General features: G+C 44.3%; 1 protein-coding gene across 1 annotated transcript in view; it reads left to right on the top strand.

Moving 5' to 3' along the window:
• The window catches only part of LRPPRC (leucine rich pentatricopeptide repeat containing), a 213,246-nt gene that overhangs the window by 20,721 nt on the left and 171,885 nt on the right, over positions 1-20,640 (top strand). Inside the window, exons 5-11 of the mRNA XM_073564219.1 lie at positions 5,337-5,395; positions 7,377-7,463; positions 7,628-7,754; positions 8,467-8,602; positions 9,951-10,105; positions 11,208-11,313; positions 11,526-11,633. Coding sequence (XP_073420320.1) covers positions 5,337-5,395; positions 7,377-7,463; positions 7,628-7,754; positions 8,467-8,602; positions 9,951-10,105; positions 11,208-11,313; positions 11,526-11,633 — 778 coding nt within the window. The remainder of the gene's footprint in view (positions 1-5,336; positions 5,396-7,376; positions 7,464-7,627; positions 7,755-8,466; positions 8,603-9,950; positions 10,106-11,207; positions 11,314-11,525; positions 11,634-20,640) is intronic.

Below are 20,640 nucleotides of genomic sequence, written 5' to 3'. Positions count from 1 at the left end.
ACCTGGTCAACACCTTCTACCTTTTTCAAGCACTATCGCCTAGATCTAGCCTTTACGTCTGACCTGACCTTCGGGCGAAGGGTCCTTCAGGCGGTGGTCCCTCCCTAAGCTACCAATCTCTGAAATTCTCTCCGTGGTGCTGTCATGGGTGAGAGAGAATAGCTTAGTTACTCACCGATAACGGTGTTTCTCGGAACCCATGACAGCACCTGCTTATCCCCCCCCCCCCCTTTCACGTATGCGGTGAGCACGGTTTAATGTGTGTAGAATGTTTTTTGTTAGACACGGGGCTTCTCCATAATATGCAATATTATAACGTTATGTATACTTTTGTTGTTAACTAACCGGGAGACCCTCTGATGCTCTGTAACCAACTAGGGGCGGAGGAGAGGTGCCGCCTTTTTATCTGTAGGTTCCTGTCCTTGATGGGTGGATCCCCTCTCTCCGTGGTGCTGTCATGGGTTCCGAGAAACACCGTTATTGGTGAGTAACTAAGCTATTAATGGCCAGGACACGCGATCCGCGGTCGCTCGGAGCAGATGCCCTGGTTCAGGACTGGACTCAGTTCCAGCTTCTGTACATTTTTCCACCTCTTCCCCTAATATCCAGAGTCGTGAGGAAGATCAAACGAGAGGGAGTTCCAACCATCCTGATCGCGCCAGACTGACCCAGACGTACATGGTACGCCGACGTCGTACAACTTACAGCAGACGCCCCCTGGCGTCTCCCCGACCATCCCGATCTTCTGTCACAAGGCCCGTTCTTCCACCAGAACTCAGGGGCCCTCAATTTGACGGCGTGGCCCTTGAGACCTGGGTTCTAACCCAGGCAGGGCTCTCACCGGATGTCATTAGAACCATGATCAGGGCACGGAAGCCAGCCATCCGCCAAGATCTATTACCGTACCTGGAGAGCTTTCTTTACTTGGTGAGAATCCCACGGCCAGATCCCACTCCCTTATTCCCTCCCAAAAGTTCTTGGTTTTCTTCAATCGGGCCTGGACGCCAGGCTATCCCTGGGCTCGCTTAAGAGCCAGGTATCAGCGCTCTCAGTGCTTTTCCAGAGACGCATTGCTAACAAGCCGCAAGTGAGGACTTTTCTCCAAGGGGTCTCCCGATTGTTTCCCCCCTACAGACATCCACTGGAGATGTGGGACTTCAACCTGGTCCTGACAGCATTGCAGGCACCACCTTTCAAACCCCTTAAAGAAATCCCACTCCGCCTTCTATCACAGAAGGTGGTCTTTCTGGTGGCAATCACCTCGCTACGCAGGGTGTCTGAACTGTCGGCACTCTCCTGCAGACGGCCCTTCCTGGCCTTTCACCAGGACAAGGTGGTTCTCCGTACGGTTCCATCCTTCCGAAGGTTGTGTCCAACTTCCACCTCAATGAGGAAATTTCACTGCCATCCCTTTGCCCGGTTCCGGTTCATATAGTGGAGAATGCTCTGCATACGCTTGACCTCGTCAGGGCATTGCGTATATACGTGTCTAGGACTTGCACCCTTCCGGAAGTCTGATTCCATTTTCCTTCTTCCGGAAGGCGTTCGCAAGGGTCTGCCGGCTTCCAAAGCTACCCTTGCCAGGTGGATCAGGTCCACCATACAAGAGGCTTACAGCCTTAACAACTCTCCCCTTCCGGACGGTATCACGGCACATTCTACGTGGGCGGTAGGGGCCTCCTGGGCCATTCGGCACCAGGCTTCGGCACAACAAGTGTGTAAGGCGGCCACTTGGAGTAGCCTACACACGTTTACAAATCACTACAAAGTTCATACCCAGTCCTCAGCGGACGCGAGCCTGGGTAGACGGGTTCTGCAGGCGGCAGTGCCCCAAGTTTATGGACCTGTCAGCACAATATTCGTCCATTGCTTCCCACCCAGGGACTGCTTTGGGACGTCCTATGGTTCTGTGTCCCCCAATGAGGCGACAGAGTAAAGGAGATTTTTGTGTACTCACCGTAAAATCTTTCTCTTAGCCTCTAATTGGGGGACACAGCTCCCACCCTGTTGCTCTTACGGGCCGTTGTTACGGTTGAGTTCTCATATTGTTCTTTGAGCTCATACATAGAGGCCTTCTTCCAGGCATGGTTATGTTGTTATTGATACATTCCTCCTAATGCTTTTGCACAAAACTGGAGAAGGCTGATGCCGTCCAGGGGTGTATACTGCAGAGGAGGAGCCAAAGTTAATCTTTTTCAGATTATGCATAGTGTCGCCTCCTAGTGGACAGCAGCATAACACCCATGGTTCTGTGTCCCCCAATTAGAGGCTAAGAGAAAGCGATTTTACGGTGAGTACACAAAAATCTCCTTTTCTTCAATTTTTTTTTTCCCGGAAGAGGTCTTCAAAAACACCTGGTGGGGAAAAAAAGAAACGGCATGTCACTTCTTTGAAGGAAATCCTGATGGAACATACTACATACTAAGTGCTGTCCAATCAAAAGGCTGCAAAGAAAATATACAAACTAACCAGAAAAAAACTTTGCCAAAACCTTTATTGGCTATGTGCACATGACGTCTTTTCGAGTTGGTTCAGGGAAACACCGGCAGTCGAGGTACGGCTGTCGTTCTTGCATGTGAAGAATGAGCATGTGACATCTTGTAGAGACTTCAAAAAGTGGTATAAGAAATGACATCGCTGGGCATTATGTTCATCTTATGGGGCGCTTTGCAGTCCTTCTCAGGCGGATTGAAAAAGATGCCGTGTGCACATACCTTAGAAAAAAAAAAGTGTTTCTTGAAGTTGTTTAAGCTTGAAAGACTTGTATTCAGAACATAGTCTAAGTCCAGAATTCCCCATGCAAATCCATGACAACTCCGTAGCAAAATCCGACTGTGCTCCATGCAGATTTTGATGTGAATTGTGCTGACAATTAAAGGGGGATATCTGAGACATGGTAAAAATAAAAAAAAAAAAGTACCTAAGCACGATCAGGCAAGTACAGTTGTGCTCAAAAGTTTCCATACCCCGGCAGAATTTTTGCCTTTTTTCCGAGAATATGAATTCTAACGAAAAAACTTTTTCTCCACTCATGGTTAGTGGTTGGGTGAAGCCGTTTATTGTCAAACTACTGTGTTTCCTCTTTTTAAATCATAACGACAACCCAAAACATCCAAATGACTCTAATCAAAAGTTCACATACCCTGGTGATTTTGGCCTGACAACATGCACAGAGGTTGACACAAATGGGTTTGAATGTCTACTAAAGGTAACATCCTCACCTGTGACCTGTTTGCCTGTAATCAGTGTGTGTGCATTAAAGCTGAGTGAGTTTCTGGGATCCAGACAGACTCTTGCATCTTTCATCCAGCCTCTGACGTTTCTGAATTGTGAGTCATGGGGAAAGCAAAAGAATTGTCAACGGATCTACGGGAAATGGTAGTTGAACTGTATAAAACGGAAAAGGGATACAAAAAGATATCCAAGGAATTGATAATGCCAGTCAGCAGCGTTCAAAATGTGATTAACAAATGGACAATCGGGCTCTGTAAAACAAAACCACGGTCAGGTAGATTAACAAAAATGTTGTCCACAACTGCCAGGAAAATAGTTTAGGATACAAAGAAAAACCCACAAATAACATCAGCTGAAATACTGGGCTCTCTGAAAACTAGCGGTGTGGCTGTTTCAAGATGCACATTAAGGAGACATTTGAAGAAAAATGGGCTGCATGGTCGAGTCGCCAGAAGAAAGCCATTACTGCACAAATGCCACAAAGTATCTCGCCTACAATACGCAAAACAACACAAAGACAAGCCTCATATATTCTAAGGTAATTTGGAGTGATGAGACCAAAATTGAACTTTTTGACCACAGCCATAAATGTTACATTTGGAGAGAGGTCAACAAGGCCTATGATGAAAGGAACACCATTCCTACTGTAAAGCACGGAGGTGGATCGCTGATGTTTTGGGGATGTGTGAGCTACAAAGGCACAGAAAACTTGGTCAAAGCTGAAGGAAAGATGAATGCATCATGTTATCAGCAAATACTGGAGTTAAATTAGCAATCATCAGCCCGGAAGCTGCATGTGGTACGTACTTGGACGTTCCAACATGACAACGATCCAAAACACAAGGCCAAGTTTACCTGTCATTGGCTACAGCAGAACAAAGTGAAGGTTCTGGAGTGGCCATCTCAGTCTCCTGACCTCAATATCATTGAGCCATTCTGGTGAGATCTCAAGCGCGCAGTTCATGCTAGACAGCCCAGGAATTTACAGGAACTGGAGGCTTTTTGCCAAGAAGATTGGGCAGCTTTACCATGTGAGAAAATAAAGCACCTCATCCACAACTACCACAAAAGACTTCAGTCTGTCATTGATGTTAGAGGGGCAATACACAGTATTAAGATATAGGGTATGTAAACTTTTGATCAGAGTCATTTGGATGTTTTGGGTTGTCATTATGATTTTAAAAAGAGAAAACACAGTAGTTTGACACTAAATGGCTTCACCCAACCACTAACCATGAGTGGAGAAAAAGTTTTGGTGTTTTCATTCATATTCTCTGAAAAAAGGCCAAGAAAGCAAAAATTCTGCCGGGATATGTAAATTTTTGATTACAACTGAAATTGTAACTTATCTGCCTTTGGTTCCAGGTGCCGATCTTCCCCGACAGAGCTGTCACATACCGCTCCTGTCGGAGATTCAGCTCCCTTTGCTAACACGATGGCGTGGGACATCTGAGGTCATTCTGATTGACAGCCAGCTCCCCTAGTTAGGTAGCGGGGAACCGGCTGTCATTAAAAATGACCTTGGAAGTCCCGCCTTGTTGACAGAGTGGATCGGAAAAGAAGCCTCTGCTCTGTAGACCTGACATCAGTTGAAGCTTTCGCATCCCTGGCAGGAGCCGTCAGTGATCGCTCTGTGCCGGGGAAGAACGGCACCGAACAGAACAGGCAAGTAAGTTCCTATTACCTGCCTGTTAGTGCTTAGATACATTTTTTTTTTTTAATAAAGTCCCAGATATCCCCTTTATCTACAGATTCTACTGCATCGAAATAGGGGGAGAAAAATTAGCAAAATGCACATTGAAATTCTCATGGGACATATGCAGGTTTTTATTAAAAATTGCTGTAGATTTTGCAAATATTTAGCATTTTTTTGCATTTTCATGACTTTGCTGCAGCTCCCAGCCCAACTGCAGGTTTTCTGACCGGTCCCAATAGCCTCCTATAACTCTATTGTTAGGAATGGAGTAAAGTTAAAGTGTCGAGTGGTAACACCAAATACAGTAAAATCTAAATATACAAACAAGCACAATACAGAAAATCCTACAGAGGCCAAATCTCTTTGCTGTAAACCAACGTGATGATGACTTTTCTTTGCTTTTTAGGGCACTTACCAGGGGCTCATTGCAGCTTATTGCAGTGAAGGTGACATCGATGGTGCAAGGTGTGTAGAAAATGCGGTCTGGGACTTTTCCACATGGTGGAAAGGACATCGCTGAATGTGTTTTAACCTGAAAATATCATTTAAAAATAAAAAAAAGTTTAGACTGGACCGTTGTATCGCCATCATCACATTGTGATTCACCATGTTAGTACTCATACGAAGCTCAGGATGTGTATGGGCTTCATAGATCATTAGTTTTACAAAACCTTTTATGAAATGTAAATAACGAGATGTAAAAAAGAGAATTTTTTTTGCACATTTAGTATCGTGCATCATTTTATAAATGAATAAAATATCAAAATATTATCTTTTCTTTTTTTTTTTTTGGTTACTTCTCCACACGTAAACTAGATCTGAAAATGGTAATGATAAAAATCACAGCTTTTATAGCAATTTTTTTTTTTCCGGGATTTTTAAATTTTTTTTTTTTTTTCTAATTAAGTTCCCACGATGAGCATTTTGGTGAGGTTTTGATGTTGCCGCTTTCCTGAAGCATCTCTGCACCTATTAAGATGTACTTGCATTTTTGTAAAAATAATTATGCAGCATCAAAAACTCAGTGAAGATGTAGCCTTAAAAAAAAACAAACCACCCAAGTGTGGTGAAATTGAGAAGGAAAACATGTATGTCAGTACTTGGATAAGAATGAAGTGATAAATCAGAGTCAGCATGGGTTTGTAACTAATAAGTCTTGTCAGACTAACTTAATTTCCTTCTATGACAGAATCACTGACTGGGTGGATCAGGGAAATGCTGTAGATATATCTTGACTTCACCAAAGCATTTGACAAAGTATCTCACACCATCCTTATTGAAAAAATGACTAAGCATGGAATGGACAAGGCAACTGTTATGTTGATTCATAACTAGCTTAGTGACCGGATCCAAAGTGGTCGTAAATGGCTGCACATCCAGTTGGAAGAATGTCTCAAGTGAGGTACCACACGGCTTTGTCCTGGGCCCTGTATTGTTCAACATCTTTATCAAGCATTTAGATGAAGGAATTGAGGGTAAACTGATTATTTTGCTGATGACACAAACCTAGGAGGGATAGCTAATACTAGAGAAGAGGGAGAGAGGATTCAAAAAGATAAAAATAGTTGCTGCCCACTGCTCCAGTTTAGCAGAATGGTTTTTAACATTGAAAAATGCAAACTACATATACATGCATATGCAGCATGGGAGGAATAGGGCTAAGAAACAGCACACGTGAAAAAGACTTGGGTATACTAATAGATCACAGACTGAATGAGTCAACAGTGTGATGCAGCAGCAAAAAAGGCAAATACAATTCTGGGATGTAGTAACAGAAGCATACAGTCTAGATCACATGAAGTCATTATTGCCCTCTACTCCTCTTTGGTCAGACCTCATCTGGAATACTGTATCCAGTTTTGGGCGCCACATTTCAAAGACATCAACAAACTGGAGCAAGTTCAGAGAAGAGCGACCAGTTTGGTGACCGGTCTGAAAACCATGTCCTATGAGGAACGGTTACAGGATTTGGGAATCTTTAGCTTGCAAAAGAGAAGGCTGAGATTAGACTTAATAGCAGTCTACAAATATCTCAAGGGCTGTCACATTGTAGAAGGATCATTTTTATTCTCATTTGCACAAGGAAAGACTAGAAGCAATGGGATGAAACTGAATGGGAAGAGACACAGATTAGATATTAGAAAAAACTTTTTGACAGAGTGATCAACGAGTGGAACAGGCTGCCACGAGAAGTGGGGAGTTCTCCTTCAATGGAAGTCTTTAAACAGAGGCTGGACAGATGTCTGTCTGGGATGATTTAGTGAGTCCTAAATCCTGCTTTGAGCAGGGGGTTGGACCAGATGACCCAGAAGGGTCCCTTGCAACTCTAACGTTCTATGATTCTATGGCTCTTGGAAGGCAAGGAGGGGAAAACAAGAATGAAAAGTGGGTGTAGCTGTGTTTATACATGGAAATTATACCAAACTCTTTTATTTTTTTTTTTCAGCAAAATTTTAGGATTCATGAAAAGCAAGAATTTTCCCATCACTGAGGATGTCTTCAACTCTCTGATTAAAGGACATGCTAGAGCGGGGTAAGATACACGAACATCATTACCACCAGTAGACAACGGGTGAAGCCGAGGTTTTGTGTTTTCACCACGACTACTTTCCATACTACTCATGCGATTTGCGGTTAGATGCTCCTCGAGGCGCCTGATGGAAGTATTTGTATAACAATCCTTTTGCTGTATTACAGTGACATAGAAAGTGCAAAGAACATCCCGTCTATCATGCAGAGCGCTGGGATCGAGCCGCGATGGAGCACATACGTTGCACTGTTAAATGCGTATGCTGAGAGTGGAGATATTGAGAATATCAGACAGGTGCGTATTGCAGCTTTGTACGGTTTTGTTGCCCTGTTTATTCTGAAGAGGGGCTACCTGCATCATCCCTGGCACTTTTTCTGATTAATGGACGTTGTTAATCAAGAGGCGCAGGGGAGGTCTCCGGTAGTAGGATGTTCACAGGTCTCGGGTCCGGCAGCCGTGGACTACTCATGTGGCCACTGGATGAGGTACCTGCCAATCTTTTTGTCCCATTATTTAATCTGAGGACTGAGCTGCCGGAGTTTTCTTCCACAAAGCCTCTTGCGGAAAAAGCCGGCCTTTTATTTTCCTGAAGCGACACCAGTGGTGGTTTTGTTGTCATTTTTATGTCAATTTTTTTACTATTACAGATATTGGGGGGCTTCAAATTAAAGCCGCCAACCAAATGACCAGATTCCTTCTTTTTTTTTTTTTTTAATGGTTTTACAGTTTTCTCACCGTGAAGTTGTTAAAAGAAATGGTAAAAGACTAAATTTGTGCACAACAATGCCGTTTTGACATTGCTGTGCATTAAGTTCACTTTTTGCGGCCCTTTTTTTAGGTGGATTCCGAGAGAAAATCGCCTGATAAACACCTTGTGTCACCAATGCTCTAAATATAATGAACACCTGATTTATGTATGGAGAGGTTGGATTTATGTTGGGGAGTTTTAAAGCTTTTTTCTTTTTGGAAAGTACGGTACTTGCTCTAATTTCCTACTTATTTAAAGGTTTTGAATGACAGTGAAGTGAACGTGCCACAGAAGCAATTAACTTCGGTTATTCTGGCGCTGGCAAAGTCCGGGTACTCTCAGTATGTTCCTGATGTGCTTGAACACATGCCAAATTGTATAAGCTTCTCACAAGGTAGTACCACTCATTATTTCAATGCCGTATAAATCCTGTAATATTGTACACAGCTTGAAACTCCAGATCTGGGGTATTAAGTGTCATGTCTTCGACAAGGGAAGATGTATATCTTTGTACCGTGTTAGCCAGTAGATAGAAAAATATACAGAATTGAGAGTCCTCAGTGGTTGATACCTTTTAATGGCTAACTGAAAAGATGGTAACACATTGCAAGCTTTCGAGACTACTCAGGTCTCTTCATCAGGCTAGACTAATACAAAATCTGAAGTCACATATTTATGCACAATACAGCCTAGAAAAAATGCAATAGATGAGACAAGTGACGTGAAGCAGAACTATCAATATGGGAGAGGGAGAAACATAAATATAAACATTGGACCAGTTCATAGATAAGGAGTCCGGGTGTTTTATGGTCCTCTGATTGGGGTCTAGTTCTGTGTTGTGATGCTCCCACAAGGTTTTAAAAGGAAATTCCTTAATTGATGTAAAAAGACATAAATCCATGCGACACATTCATTCCAGCACTGAGAGTGTCAAAGGTCGTCATAAATTTGTACTCCCAAACTCGTCTCTCTCGTCTTCGACAATGGATCTAAAGTTGTGATGCTTTAGTTTCTTCGAAGTGTATGAAGACCTTTTAACCTGACATTCTTTGTGTTGCTTTCTAAGTGGTCTTCATGAAGAAAAAGCAAAATACTATTTGCTTGCTGTAGAGTCTGTGCAACTCCTTCGCATCCCTGGTTGTACTGCTGCTTATTACATCGATCCACCAGGACGCCACTCCTTAGTGTGTAGCTTCTCTCTGTCTTCCTTCTGTGTTATAGATTGAATTGGGGAGGGGGAAGGGGTTGTACAGAACAGATTAAAGATCGGAGAAGAGGGGAAAGCATCTAAGTTTTCACGGAGGGCAGATCAAATAGGCTTTAGTTTGGGAGGAAAGCATATGCAAAGTGATTTGCAGTGAGGTTGGGAGGTAGACAATAGTGATAAGCAAACGTGCTCAGATGAGGTGTTACAAAGCCTGCTCCTTGGCATCAGTGTAAAGAAAGAATCCCTTTATGAATTGTATTCCTAGGAAAGGGGAAAAGCTAGCTGTGTTTTTATGTTTCTTTCCACTATATGTAGAGCAGTGTTTCCCCAAACTCCATCTCTCGCGGCCCCTAACAGGTCATGATTTCAGGATTTCCATAGAATTGCACACGTCACAGATTTCCTGATGCCTTGATATTTCCATTACCTGTCCAATTCTAAGGAAATCCTGAAAATATGACCTGTTGGGGGCCGTGAGTACTGGAGTTTGGGGAAACACTTCTGTAGATGCTCATGTTCCTGTATCTTTGTGTAGATATCATCAATCTCTGCTTGACACTATTGACTCAAGGCTATGAAGATGCCGCTCTGAAGGTCGCACAACAGCTAAAAGAATGGAAACCTGCAGATGCAAATGACGAGAGTCAGCCTGGCGATTTCTTCCTCCGTCACTGTGTTAGTTTAAAAATGGTACGTTTCTTGTTTACAGGTAGGACATGGGTCTTGGGATAGAATTATAGCTCTCCCAAGGAGGATGATGGCGTATGCTTTTCATTTTGAATCCAAATTATTTTGGCATTTCTAAAATCTTATATCTGCCCCTGCTCACTCACCTTTTATCTCTACCCCCTCTTGTCTCCCCCTTGCTCTCGACTTTTCTTCCCTTCTTGTTTATTACTTTTTCTTCTCTGTTTTTACTTTTTTTCTTCTGTTCTATCTAAATGTGGAAAATTAAAGTATTTGTATTGCTAAGATATATCTCGTCCCTCTGCGCTTTCTCACTCTCTGGGGTCTCGTCCCTCTGTGATTTCTCACTCCCTCTCTTTCTCTCTTTTTCTTTCTCTTTCTTTCTTTGTTTCTTTTTTTCTTTCTCTCTCTTTCTTTCTCTCTATCTTTATCTTTCTTTTTTTCTTTTTCTCTTTTTCTTTCTTTCTCTTTCTTTCTCTTTCTTTCTCTTTCTTTCTCTTTCTTTCTCTTTCTTTCTCTTTCTTTCTCTTTCTTTCTCTTTCTTTCTCTTTCTTTCTCTTTCTTTCTTTCTCTTTCTTTCTCTCCTTCCTTTCTCTTTCTTTCGCCCTTTCTTTCTCTTTCGCTCTTTCTTTCTCTTTCGCTCTTTCTCTCTCTTTCGCTCTTTCTCTCTCTTTCGCTCTTTCTCTCTCTTTCGCTCTTTCTCTCTCTTTCGCTCTTTCTCTCTCTTTCGCTCTTTCTCTCTCTTTCGCTCTTTCTCTCTCTTTCGCTCTTTCTTTCTTTCTTTTTCTCTTTCTCTCTTTCTTTTTCTCTTTCTCTCTTTCTCTCTCTTTCTCTCTCTTTCTCTCTCTTTCTCTCTCTTTCTCTCTCTTTCTCTCTCTTTCTCTCTCTTTCTCTCTCTTTCTCTCTCTTTCTCTCTCTCTTTCTCTCTCTCTTTCTCTCTCTCTTTCTCTCTCTCTTTCTCTCTCTCTTTCTCTCTCTCTTTCTCTCTTTCTCTCTCTCTTTCTCTCTTTCTCTCTCTCTTTCTCTCTCTCTTCACCACCCCAATATCTGTATTAGTCATATCTATCCTTATTTTTATTTAATATTTTTGTTTCTTTCTTGTTAGCCGATCAGCATTCTGAAGAAGTGTGCGGAGCAGCTTCAGGCGGCAGGCATGCACAAGCAGCCCATGGAGTTCCTGTTACAATGTGCATTGAGAAGTTCTAATTCAGGTACTTGTGTCTCATCCTCCATGCCTTCTCTTGGCCGCATCTCTCCTACTGTCTCGCGTCTCCTCATCACTTGCTTCCTCATCGATTCATGAAGAAAACTTGGGATTCTCGTCACTTACTTAAAATAGGGGATTTTTATTGATAACTGGATAAGGAACTAGCTCTCGTTCATGGGGAAACTTATTAGTATTTTTTGTTGGTTTCCTTTTTAGACTTGTCAGACACGCTCATGAAGGCTATGAAGGATGAAGGGATATCTGTCAGATCTCGGCTTTTCCGGCCTGTGCTCAGTCAGTTGCGCAACAAGAACGACCTGCAAGGTTTGCTCTTTATTTCTGACTTTGCTGTATTGTTATACGCTAATATCGCTCGCCGTACATTCCCCATGTTATAAGTAACAATTTACAGCCATGCAATCCCCATCCTGAGTTGACGGTCGGGGCACATAATTTTAAGTTGCAAAGCTTTTTACCTTTTACAAGTAGTTTAAAAAGCATGTGACTTCATAGAGATGTTATTATACAAATAAAAAAAACTATATAGTACTGATTGAATATATCCTACTGTTTTGTGTATACAGCTCCTGTGCAAAGCTAAGTGTTTCTATGCACAAAGTTCAATTTGTCTGAAAAAATGTCCCTCTAGTAATCTGAATTGTCAAGAAAAGGGGGGATGGATGGAACAGATTAAGGCTATGTGCCCACGTATGCAGAAAATGTCTGCTTCAAAACCGAACTCCTTCCCATGTTTTCTGACTCATAGAAACTAGTAAAAACGCTGACTTTTCCGCAAAATTAATGAGCACGCTGCGTTTTTGGCTGCTAAGCGTTTTTTTGAGTGGGAAAAAAACCGCATCAATGTGCACAAAAAGTGCGGAATTCATTTAAAATGAATGGGCTGCTTCTTTTATGCGTTTTTGAAGCGTTTTGACCGGGACAACGCTTCAAAAACGCTTACGTGGGCACACAGCCTTAAGCAATAACTGCAAGGTCTGACTACAAACGGGATGTTTCTAAATCAAGACATTTAGCAAAGTTGCTTCATTTTTTATTTTGATGTATTGGAGAAATAAAAAGTTGCAAAAGTTTTTTTTTTTTTTTTTTGCAAAATATTGGATTGATGAAGTTCATAAACTCGATTTTGTAATTTGTCAGATATTACACATGTTAAGGCAAATATAAAATTGAAGTTCTGTTCGGGAAAACATGGTCTGAACAGGAATGCACAAGTCCTTTTGTTTCAGACAAGTCTAGCCCTTTAAAAGTTTTCTAAATTGTCAATTTCACAATTAAGCATGATAGAATCGCTGACTTTAGCAATCGAGACATCTTGCAGACGTTTTCTACCAAATGCGCGATTGACCTAAAAAGACTGAGAATATATAAAAATCCCTTATGGAACCTTAAGTGGTCCTAAAGCGTTTACAACACTTTCCTGCGTTACACGTGGGACACTATTAGAATGGGTCCAAATTGAAACAAATATGGTTCCTCCACCTCCCTCTTCCAATTTGAAGAACGGGTATATTAATTCTTTGAGTAGTATTAGCGGTATTTCGCAAAGTGTAATCGTATAAAAAAAAGATGCTTTTAACAGAAGTAGTTTACCCTTGGGGAAACAAAAAGAGGAAAAAAAAAAGAATTTTTTTCCATCTTATCACGCTGTATAATGTACCGCAGATTGAAATGGGGAATTGTTAGCGTGACACCGGGTGACAAACAAAATGCACAAAAAAAATTGAAAAGGCGTAAAGGAAAAAAACAAATAGAAAATGCTTTTAGCTTATTTAGTCTTGTTGCAATTTCAGCTAAAATATACATTGGCATTAGTGCTCTGGAGTAAAGTTGGAAGCAAGTATTCCCTAATTGTCCAAGGCTATAAATCTCGGAACGGGTTGTGAAAGCTTCTTTCTAGAAAGTTATTCCTTGAAAGTTAACCAGAGTCTTAAAGTGAATGGGCCATCTTTCAATTCCACTTTCTTTTGTTAGTTTTTTTTTTTTTTTTTTTTTTTTAAATTCTTTTTTATTAAAAAAAAAAAAGTTTGAAATACTGTGATCAATTTCTTAAGTGCTTTCGGACACTAACGACTTTTGTTAATACGGACCACATATGACTTTGCATTAAAGGAAATCTGTCACCGCATTTTTGCTGTATGAGCTGCGGCCACCGCCATCAGGTGCATATTTACAGCATTCTGAAATGCTATAGATAAGCCCCTGATGTAACCTGAAAGATAAGAAAAACAAGGTGGATTATTCTCACCGGGGGTCGGGGGCATTTGTTGTCGTGGTCCGGTCTGGCTCCTCCCATCTTCTAGCGATGACGTCCTCCTTCTTACTTCTGCCGTGGCTTCTGCACAGTCGTACTTTATCTGCCCTATTGAGGGCAGAGTAAAGTACTGCAGTGCGCAGGCGCCGGGAAAGGTCAGAGAGGTCCGCCAGCCATTGTATGGCAGATTGGAGCAGAAGTCGTACTGTGCATACTTTTATTTTTCATAGTTATGTTGTTTCTCAATTTGGTTTTATATTTGCTACTTTAATGTGTTTAGTTGGTATCCACATCTTTTCTCTCCCCACCCCCTCCCCCATCAGTTTTAGAGAGAATTCCATCTTCTGTCTTTAATAATGGGAATTTTAATAGCTTTGGAGCAAAAATGGAAATAAAGTTATTAACCTGACATTGTCTCCTCAGCAGACCAGATTCATATGATGCTGTCACTTTGAGTCATAGGTAGTGATGAGCACCACCCAGTCTTCCACACAATCCAGGCTTTCCTCCTAAGAGTCTGGATCACTTAATACTCTCCCTGATCCTCCTTTCTCCCACCATGTTGAGTTCCAGGAAACACGAGATCCTACACTTGGAGACACCGAGGAGCTCTTTAAAACATCACTATTTAATTGTGGCCTCTCACCCTGCATGTTCCAAGAGGAACAGGAGGAGATGATATTTAGTGATGCAAAAAACATAGAGCAGCCATGGCCAGAAGATGGTGACTGTGGGGAACGGCAAATTTTGTCAAGGGAGGAAGATGATGAGACACAGTTGCCAATAAGTCAGGTTGTTAAGTCACCAAGTCAGGAGGACCAGGGTGAGTGGGTGGATGGCACAGTCACTGACCCAACTTATGAGGCTGGCATGCAGAGCGAGGATAGCAGTGCTGAGGGGAAGGGATTGGCAAAACCAAAATAGGTAGAAAGAGGAAGTGGAGTGACCAGAGGAAGAAGGTGGGCAGCTGTTCCGCAGAGCACCGACACTCGTGAATTTCTCTATCAGAGTTAATGTTCCTCCGTCAGGGACTTTTTTAAAGAGAGTTGTGAGACAAAAATTGGTCATTTGCAACCTGTGCCATGCCAAGCAGGGCTGTGGAGTCTGAGTCGGAGTCGTGGAGTTGGAGTCGGTGTCATGGAAATTGAGGAGTCGGAGGTTTGGCTTACCGACTCCACAGCCCTGATGCCAAGATCATCAGGGGCCTGACCACTAAGAACCTAACCACCACCGCATGATCAGTCACTTGTCATTTAAGCATCTGACTCTGTAGACCAAATGCATGGGTCTGTTATTTCTGTCAGCAGGGGACATCGCTGCCTCTTTCCCTGTGCTGGGTGCTAGCAAATTCCCCTGTCCGTGACACTGACGCAGATGCCTCCCGCCCTGCACCAGTCCTTGCACATTCAGAGGCACGATTATCAGACACTTGCAAATCCTTGTCGCATAACAGCTTTCCTACCCCTGGACTTGGAAATGAAAAAGAAAGATCCCAGCCACAGGTCCAAATGCTAAATGGGCATATTTCCAACCTGCTTGCCATGGAAATGTTGCCATTTAGGCTGGTAGACCCGGAAGATTTCCTCCAACTCATGGTGGCATCTGTCACTATTTCCCCGCCTTGTACATGCACGTGTACAGGAACATCACCTGTGCCCTTACCAACGCACTTACCTGGATTGTACACTTAATGACTCACATATCGACAAGCGCTTGTGGCTAGGGAAGCTACATTTACCGGACGACACACTGAGTGACCATTGTGGAGGCCCGGGGCAGAGTCCCACCTCAGCACGGCACATTTGATACGGATGCCGAGGATTGCTGGCCCTACTTCTGTCAGGGTTTCCTCCACCTCTTACATCAGTTCTTGAACCCCCTTCTGCTTCGCCGTATCCTCCATCTCATGTGTTATCCCAGATCACATCGTCCACATCAGCTGGGAGCACTGTCTGAGCGCAGAGATAATGAAAGGAATAACAGACAAGACAGAACTGTGGCTCTCGCCGCTGTTCCTACAAATGGCATGGTTGTGTGTTATAATGGGCGTAACCTGGTGGCGACTGTGAAGTTTGGCAAGCTCACACACCTTCCATGCTTGGCCCACGTGCTCAACTTGGTAGTTCAACGGTTTCTGAAAACCTACCCAGATTTACCAGAGTTTCTTGTCGAGGTACACCGCATCAACGCATATTTCTGCAAGTCGACTATCGCTGATGCTGCTCCATGCAAGTGCCTGCTCGCCGAATGATGTGCGACGTCACCATGCCTGGAACTCTACCTGCACATGTTGGCTAGGGTTTATGAGCAGCAGAGGCCAGTTGTGGAATACCAGCTCCAACATGCCCCTCAATAGTCTGATCAGTCTCCACAAATAACAACTGAAGAGTGGGCATGGATGTCTGACATTTGTGCGGTTCTCCCAGACTTTAAGGACTCCACAAAGATGGTGTGTGGCGATGATGCCATAGTTAGCTCGTTGATCCCGCTTCTGTACCTACTTAAAGAGTCGCTTGATAAATAGATAAATAGATAGAAGATAGAGGAATAGTGAAAGGTGAATCCAATAGGGGAGTTTATTATAATACAATACTGCAATTTTATTGGCATGTAAGGGGTTTTCAGTGGCACACCTTAGTTCCTTAGCTGACCTGCCGGTGACCTGCATGTGGGGAGCTCAGCTGGCAGATCAGCTTATCAGATGCTGACATGGAGGAAAGCAAAAGAGGAGGGCAGGCACAGCTAGAGTTGCTCACAGAGCAGGCACAGCCAGGCATACAAGCCAGGAGGAGGCGGGGAACAGACGGTAGCACAGGGGCATGATGGACGGCTATGGGAGGCGGGGCCCAGACGCTGCTGAGACAAGATTGACAGCGGGGAGGCGGCTGCTTCAGGGGGACACACATATACCTATGGGACGTATTACAGGTATGAGGACCTATTTATAAAAGTTAATATTATGGTGTTACTGAGGGTCAAACATAAGAGCCACCTTCACAGAATGCAGCCTTAGTGCTGCTGAAGTTGTGTCTTTTACTTAAAAATGCCCTGGGGGGGTGACAGATCCCCTTTAAGGGCATTGTCCAGAGACGTAGGGACCGGCCACATAAACTGTTGCCTATTGAGGCTAAATATCCTTTTGCTCCAGATCTAATGAAGGATTGGTTACAGTCCCCTTCTGTGGATCCTATATCGGGTCTTGTCTCCAAAACGCTTCTATCCGTTTCTGAAGGTTCCTCAGTCAGAAACCCTTCTGACCGTCAAATTGACTACCTTGCTCGCTCAGTTTTTGAACCTTCAGGAGCGGCACTCTGTCCATTTTTCGCGGTAACTTGGGTGGCTAAGGCTATGGCCACTTGGGCAGAGGTGTTAGTTACTGCCATCCAGGATAGCAACCTTCCTCCGGAGGCAGCCAGTATTGCCAATCAGTCCACGCAGGAGACTTTGTAGTGGACTCTTTAGATGCCGCCAATTGCGCCGCACAGGCAGCTGCAAATGCAGTCTCTATCAGAAGGGCCCAATAGTTCCGCGACTGGCGGACGGATTCCATGTTCAAGAGATCATTGACCTCTCTGCCTTACCAGACTGGTCGCCTATTTGGAGAGAAACTGGATCAGCTCATTCTGACGCTACTGGGGGGAAGAGTAAATTTCTTCTCCAACAAAGGCCTGTCCGGCCGTTTCGGAATCAACAGCCGACTCGTTTTCGGCCTTTTCGCAACAATTTCAGTTGGTCCTCCACTACCTTCTCTTCTGGATCAGGTCAGTCACCGCAAGGAGACAGAGGTTCCCAGGTCTCATACAGACCGAACCGCTCCTGGAATCCCAGGCCAAGGGCATCTGGAACTAGGGGAGCCAGATTCCATAGATCCTCTACACAGTGACTTGTTGCAGTATCCAGCGGTCGCCTATGACGAATGGGGTCAGAGAGCTGGTGTCCTACGGATACAAAATAGTTTCCCCCCCGACACGTTTTTTCCGGTCTTCACCCCCCAAAACAAAGACAACAGCCTTCCTTCGGGCCGTTCATGCGTTGCAAAGGGACGGAGTCATTATTCCGGTCCCCCAAGACGAAAGGCTCAAGGATTTTTATTCAAACCTTTGTGGTTCCAAAGAAGGATGCAACAATACGACCCACACTGGAACTCAAGCTGTTAAATCAGTTTGTCAATGTACGGCGATTCAGAATGGAATCTCTTCGTTCAGTCATCGCCTCCATGGAAAGAGGAGAGTTACTAGCATCCATCAATATCAAGGATGCTTACCTTCAAATCCCAGTTTGTCCATCCCACCAGCAGTTCCTGCGCTTCGCTATTCGCGAGGAACATTTCCAATTCGTTGCCTTGCCTTTCGGCCTCGCCACCGCCCTCCAGAGTCTTTACCAAAGTCATGGCGGCTGTCGTGGCCATTCTTCATGCTCAGGGAGTGGTGGTACTTCTATATCTGGACAACCTATTGATCAAAGGGCCGTCCCTTCCAGCCTGCGAGGAATCCGTAGGTATCGCTGTAAATACACTTTCTCGCCTGGGTTGGAAGATAAACTTCGAAAAATCTTCTCCAGCACCGGCTCAGCAGGTTTCCTTTTTGGGAATGGTCTTGGACACTTCCCGCGGTTTGGTCATTCTCCCTCCAGAAAAGGCCCGAGCCTTACAACAGGGATCACGGAGTCTTTCCCGTTCAGTTCCTCACTCTATACGTTTCAGCATGAGGATTCTCTGAAAGATGGTAGCAGCGATAGAAGCGGTCCCATTCACACAGTTCCATCTCCGCCCTTTGCAACATGCGCTGCTGTTGGCTTGGGACAAGAACCCGTTCTCCCTGGACCGTCGGTTCCTTCTGTCCCTGTGGGTCAGACAGACCCTCAGGTGGTGGACACTGAAATCTTCCCTGAATCAAGGAAAGTATTTTCTCCCAGTACGTTGGTTGGTGGTGACCACCGACGTCAGTCGTCTAGGCTGGGGTGCAGTTTTGCGCCGCCACACGGCGCAGGGTCGTGGGTAAATTCGAGATTCGCGTCTCCCCATCAACATCTTGGATATACGTGTGATCAGGCTAGCCCTGCTGAGTTTTCATCATTTCCTCGCAGGTCACCCTATCAGTATCCAATCCGACAATGCCATGGCTGTAGCGTATATCAACCGTCAGAGCGGTACCCGTAGCAGGACGGCGATGCACGAAGTGAGTCACATCCTCCGTTGGGCCGAGACCAATCATTCACCCATCTTGGCAATCCACATCCCCGGCGTAGAGAATAGGGAGGCAGATTTTATCAGTCGCCAGAAGGGGTACCAGTGATCCTGGTCGCGCCGGATTGGCTGTGCCAGGCATGGTACGCAGAACTAGTCCAACTTGTTGCCGACGTTCCCTTGCGACTTCCAGATCGCATGGATCTTCTCACAGGGCCCGATTTACCACCAGAACTCCGGGGCACTGTCTTTAACGGCGTGGCCGTTGAATCCTGGATTTTAGCGCAAGCTGGTTTCTCTCACGAGGTGATCTCCACCATGATTAGTGCTAGGAAGCCCGTGTCCATGCGCATTTATCACCGCACCTGGAAAACCTTCTTCTCGTGGTGCAAAGACCATGGACAATCCCCTCTGGTGTTCTCCATTCCTTCCATATTGGAATTCCTACAATCCGGATTAGTCAGGTCTCGCGCTTAGCTCACTCAAATGACAAATTTCAGCCTGGTCAGTGCTATTCCAACGCAAAATTGCCACCAGATTACAGGTGAAGACGTTCATTCAGGGAGTCTCCCATGTGGCGCCCCCCTATAAAAGGCGGTTGGAAGTATGGGATCTTAACTTGATCTTACAGGAAGCCCCTTTCGAACCACTGCAGGACGTATCGCTAACTTTTCTTTCTTGGAATGTGGTTTTCCTAATGGCGATTTACGTCAATCAGATGAGTTTCGGAGTTGGCTGCCCTGTCCTGCCGTCCTTCGTTCCTGAATTTTCATCAGGACAAGGAAGTTTTTAAGGACGTATCCGTCTTTTCTGCCCAAGGTTGTGTCTTTTTTCATCTCAATGAGGATATTGTTTTGCCTTCATTCTGTCTGGCCCCAGTCCATCGTATCAAGAAGGCCCTCAACACCTTGGATGTGGTTAGGGCTCTTAGACTGTACATCTTGAGGACGGCTCCTTTCTGCAAGTCAAAGGCCCTGTTTGTGCTTCCAGAGCGGCATAGGAAGCGTCTAGCCGCCTCAATGGTCACACTAGCCAAGTGGATTCGCTCAGCTATTCAGGAATCCTACCGTGTCAGGGGCACACCTTTCCCAGCAGAGATTAGGGCTCATTCTACACTCTCAGTGGGCGCTTCTTGGGCCATTCGTCAGGCGTCAGCAGAACAGGTCTGCAAGGCTGCGACTTGGTCCAACTTGCATACTTTTACAAAGCACTACCAAATTCATTCTCAGGCCTCTGCGGATGCAGCTCTTGGCAGGCGCTTTCTGCAATCGGCAGTACCACAGCGGTAAGCCAGTGGTATATGGGGTATTAGCAGTTGTGATTGCTTTCCACCCAGGGACTGTTTTAGGACGTCCCATGGTCCTGTGTCCACCAATGAGGAGTAGGAGAAATAGGGATTTTTGTGTACTCACTGTAAAATCCTTTTCTCCGAGCCAATCATTGGGGGACACAGCACCCACCCTGTTAGCCTATTGGCTTGTTGTCTCGTTCTTAGGTTCTGACATATAGTTATTGTTCCTTGTTTAATACTCCTGCTGCTTTTTCACCGAACTGGGGAAATCTCAGCCAGCATGACGGTGTATACTGCAGAGGAGGAGTTAATTTTTCTGTGTTTCCCCCAATGATTGGCTCGGAGAAAATGATTTTAGGGTGAGTACACACAAAAATCCCTATTTTTTTTTTTTTTTTTTTAAATCCTTTTGAAATTTTGTCTTACAAATAAGTCATTATACAGGAAAGAATGTTTCTTAGCATTTTTTTTCCTTCGATTTTGAATGTTTTGTTGTCATTCCTTAGTGTAGTAAAAGTGTGACACCATTGTTCTCAGCAGCAACCTGGGAGTCAGAAATGCTTTCAGGGGTCTTCCATATTCT

This window comes from Dendrobates tinctorius, unplaced genomic scaffold (assembly GCF_039654945.1).
Source record: "Dendrobates tinctorius isolate UK_male_01 unplaced genomic scaffold, ASM3965494v1 ptg000434l, whole genome shotgun sequence".
NCBI lineage: Eukaryota > Metazoa > Chordata > Amphibia > Anura > Dendrobatidae > Dendrobates > Dendrobates tinctorius.
The sequence above is the reverse complement of the archived record's forward strand: the minus strand, read 5'-3'. Positions and strand labels throughout refer to the sequence as shown.